The following is a 2,943-nucleotide window of genomic DNA, read 5'->3' as shown; positions in this document are numbered from 1 at the left end:
AGCTTTCAGGTGACATTCCTGCCAAAAAGCCTCCAATGATTCATAATGAAACTCATTATTTTGCATGCTAATGAAAAAAAAAAAGGAGCTGGGTTTGGTGGCTCATATCTGTAACCGCAGCCCTTGGGAAGTCGAGGAAGAAGATCACTGTGAATTCTAGGCCAGCCTAATGGGCAGAATGCAACTCTATCTTTAAAAACAAAACAACCGTTTTTTCGGCAGAGAAGAGGCGATGGCGGCGATGGCATCTTTCGGCGCCCTGGCACTATTCCTGCTGTCCGGCCTATCTTGCTGCTCAGCAGAGACCTGCCTGGGGCCCCAGATCACCCCTTCTTACTATACAACCTCAGATGCCGTCATTTCTACAGAGACTGTATTCATCGTGGAGATCTCACTGACTTGCAAGAACAGGGCTCAGAACATGGCTCTTCATGCTGACGTTGGTGGCAAACAGTTTCCTGTAACCAGGGGCCAGGATGTGGGCCGATATCAGGTTTCATGGAGCCTGGAGCACAAGAGCGCCCACGCAGGCACCTATGAGGTCAGATTCTTTGATGAAGAGTCCTATAGCCTCCTAAGGAAGGCTCAGAGAAATAATGAGGACGTTTCTGTCATTACACCCCTGTTTACGGTCAGTGTGGACCATCGGGGCACCTGGAATGGGCCTTGGGTCTCCACGGAAGTGCTGGCTGCAATAATCGGCATAGTGATCTACTACCTAGCCTTCAATGCAAAGAGCCGCATCCAGGCCTGAGGGCAGCATCCTCAGCGCTCTATTGCTTCTTTCAATAAGCAGTTGCTATTTGCCATGAAAAAAAAAAAAAAACATCCAATAGTGGTTCCTATGTGTGTGCTTCGTCTTAGGGATGCCACGCAGCGGTTCGAGCACACTCTCGCTGTGGGCAGCCCTCACCACCATCTGGTTCCACCCTGTCATTTCCCAGAAGAGGCCTCCTGCACACTAGTCCTCCGCAGTCCTGCCTTCTCCAGCTCCCGCTGGCTGTCAGTCTACTCCCTGTCTGTGGGCTTAGCTGCTCTGGAAACTGCATGTGAATGGAGTCACACAGAGAGTCACACACTGGACAGCTTCTTCGCATTGTCCCTTTGGGGTTCACCCACAGTGATGCACACGCTGGCTCCCCTTTCCTTTTTATTGCTGAGTGACGTCCAGCCCGCGGATGTGGCCGGACTCTGTCCGTTCATCGTGAAGCTTCTGGGCTGTTTCTGACTGTTGTGACTTGTACTGTTATGAAGGCATGCTCAATTTGTTCTCGGCTTGGTTTTAGAAGTTTTGATTTTATTTGAGGAGGGGGTGTAAATGCTTAAGAATGGAACTGCTGGGGCAAATGGCGACTCTACACTTAACTAATGCCAGTCCATTTTCCACAGTAGCCGCCCTGTTTTCTCACCCACCAGCAGTAGCTGTCCCAGCTTCTTCACCACCCCACCCCACCCCCACCCCCCCTTCCACCCCGAGACACCTAAGCCATTACAGCCATCCAGTGATGTGAACTGGGTTTGCTTTTGTTTTTGCTCTCTCATTGTTTGGCTCTCTGGCCACAGGCAAGCTAACTCCATCTGGTTTATACTTCCTCACACATTTAGAAATGAACAATGAGTCAGGCAGTAGTGATAAATGCCCTTAAATCCTTAAATCCCAGCACTCAGGAAGTAGAGGCAGGCAGATCTCTGAGTTTGAGGCCAGCCTGGTTTATAGAGTGAGTTCCAGGACAGCCAGGGCTACACAGAGAAACCCTATCTTGGAAAAGGAGGAGGAGGAGGAGGAGGAGGAGGAGGAGGAGGAGGAGGAAGAGGAGGAGGAAGAGGAGGAGGAAGAGGAGGAGGAGAAAGAGGAAGAGGAGGAGGAGAAAGAGGAAGAGGAAGAGGAGGAGGAAGAGGAAGAGGAGGAGGAGAAAGAGGAAGAGGAAGAGGAGGAGGAGGAAAAAACAATAGTCCTTCCTCTCAGAAGTTCCATGAGCATTTAACGAAATGGCGTGTGTAAAGTGTCTGTCTGGAACAGTACGGCAGGTCCTAAAAAGATGGCATACAGATTTGTCACGTGTGGTGATTTGGATGTGGATTTGGATGTGGAAAGAATGTATTAAAGGTGTGGTATCAGCTTATGGGCTTTAGGGAGTAAGTATGTATCATGAGGTCTCTGATTTTATCCATGGTGAAAGCAGAGGGCCAGCCTGTGGTTCCCAGGCTGCATGCATCTCAGGATAGCTGCAAATATAGCCTAACACATACTGTAACATTAGAAGGCTGGACATCTGACCCACTGATTCAGAAATTGATGACACTGTTGAGAGATGGTGGAAACTACTAGAGCCAACAGACCATGGATTAAAACCTCTGGAAATGACCCAAAATAAAACTTTCCTGTTTTAAATTGTTTCTACAAGTTATTTGTCATGGTAACAAAAATACTAACACACTGTCTAATACGGCCTAATATACCCAGGAGACTGAAAGCAGGACTCAAGCAGGTACTTACACACTCATGTCATAGAAGTCTTATTAACTGTGGTCACAATGAAGAAACATCATCAGTGGAGAAATACAATGTACCAGACACAAACAATGGAATAGTATTCAACTGTATAAAAGAAAGCCATTCTGATCCATGAACTTTAGTGACACTGTGCTAACTGAAATAGGCTCATCACAAAAGGATGAACCAGGTACACTGAAGAGTCAAATTACAGAAACAAATAAAAATAATTACCAGAGGGAAAGAGGACGACCGGGGAGTTACTGTTTGATGGTGGGGTTTCAGATGGTGCTATAGTTTAGATCTGAAATGTCCACAAAGGCTCATGTGTGGTGTTGTGGCAATATATTGTTTATGACTTAATAAAGCTTGACTGAAGATCAGAATACAAAGCTAGCCATAGCCATAGAAGCTGGGTAGTGGTGGCACACACCTTTAATCACAGGACT

The 2,943-nt window shown here is 47.2% G+C and overlaps 1 protein-coding gene across 1 annotated transcript; it reads left to right on the top strand.

Annotated features, from left to right (window-relative positions):
• The first annotated feature begins 213 nt into the window (after positions 1-213).
• On the top strand, positions 214-807 carry LOC101830136 (translocon-associated protein subunit delta-like). Its single transcript, XM_040748845.1, has one exon. The coding sequence runs from the start codon at positions 233-235 to the stop codon at positions 752-754; it is 522 nt and encodes a 173-aa protein (XP_040604779.1). The 5' UTR covers positions 214-232; the 3' UTR covers positions 755-807.
• The last annotated feature ends 2,136 nt before the right edge of the window (positions 808-2,943 follow it).

Source organism: Mesocricetus auratus, unplaced genomic scaffold, assembly GCF_017639785.1.
Source record: "Mesocricetus auratus isolate SY011 unplaced genomic scaffold, BCM_Maur_2.0 Super-Scaffold_100007, whole genome shotgun sequence".
Lineage (NCBI taxonomy): Eukaryota > Metazoa > Chordata > Mammalia > Rodentia > Cricetidae > Mesocricetus > Mesocricetus auratus.
The sequence above is the reverse complement of the archived record's forward strand: the minus strand, read 5'-3'. Positions and strand labels throughout refer to the sequence as shown.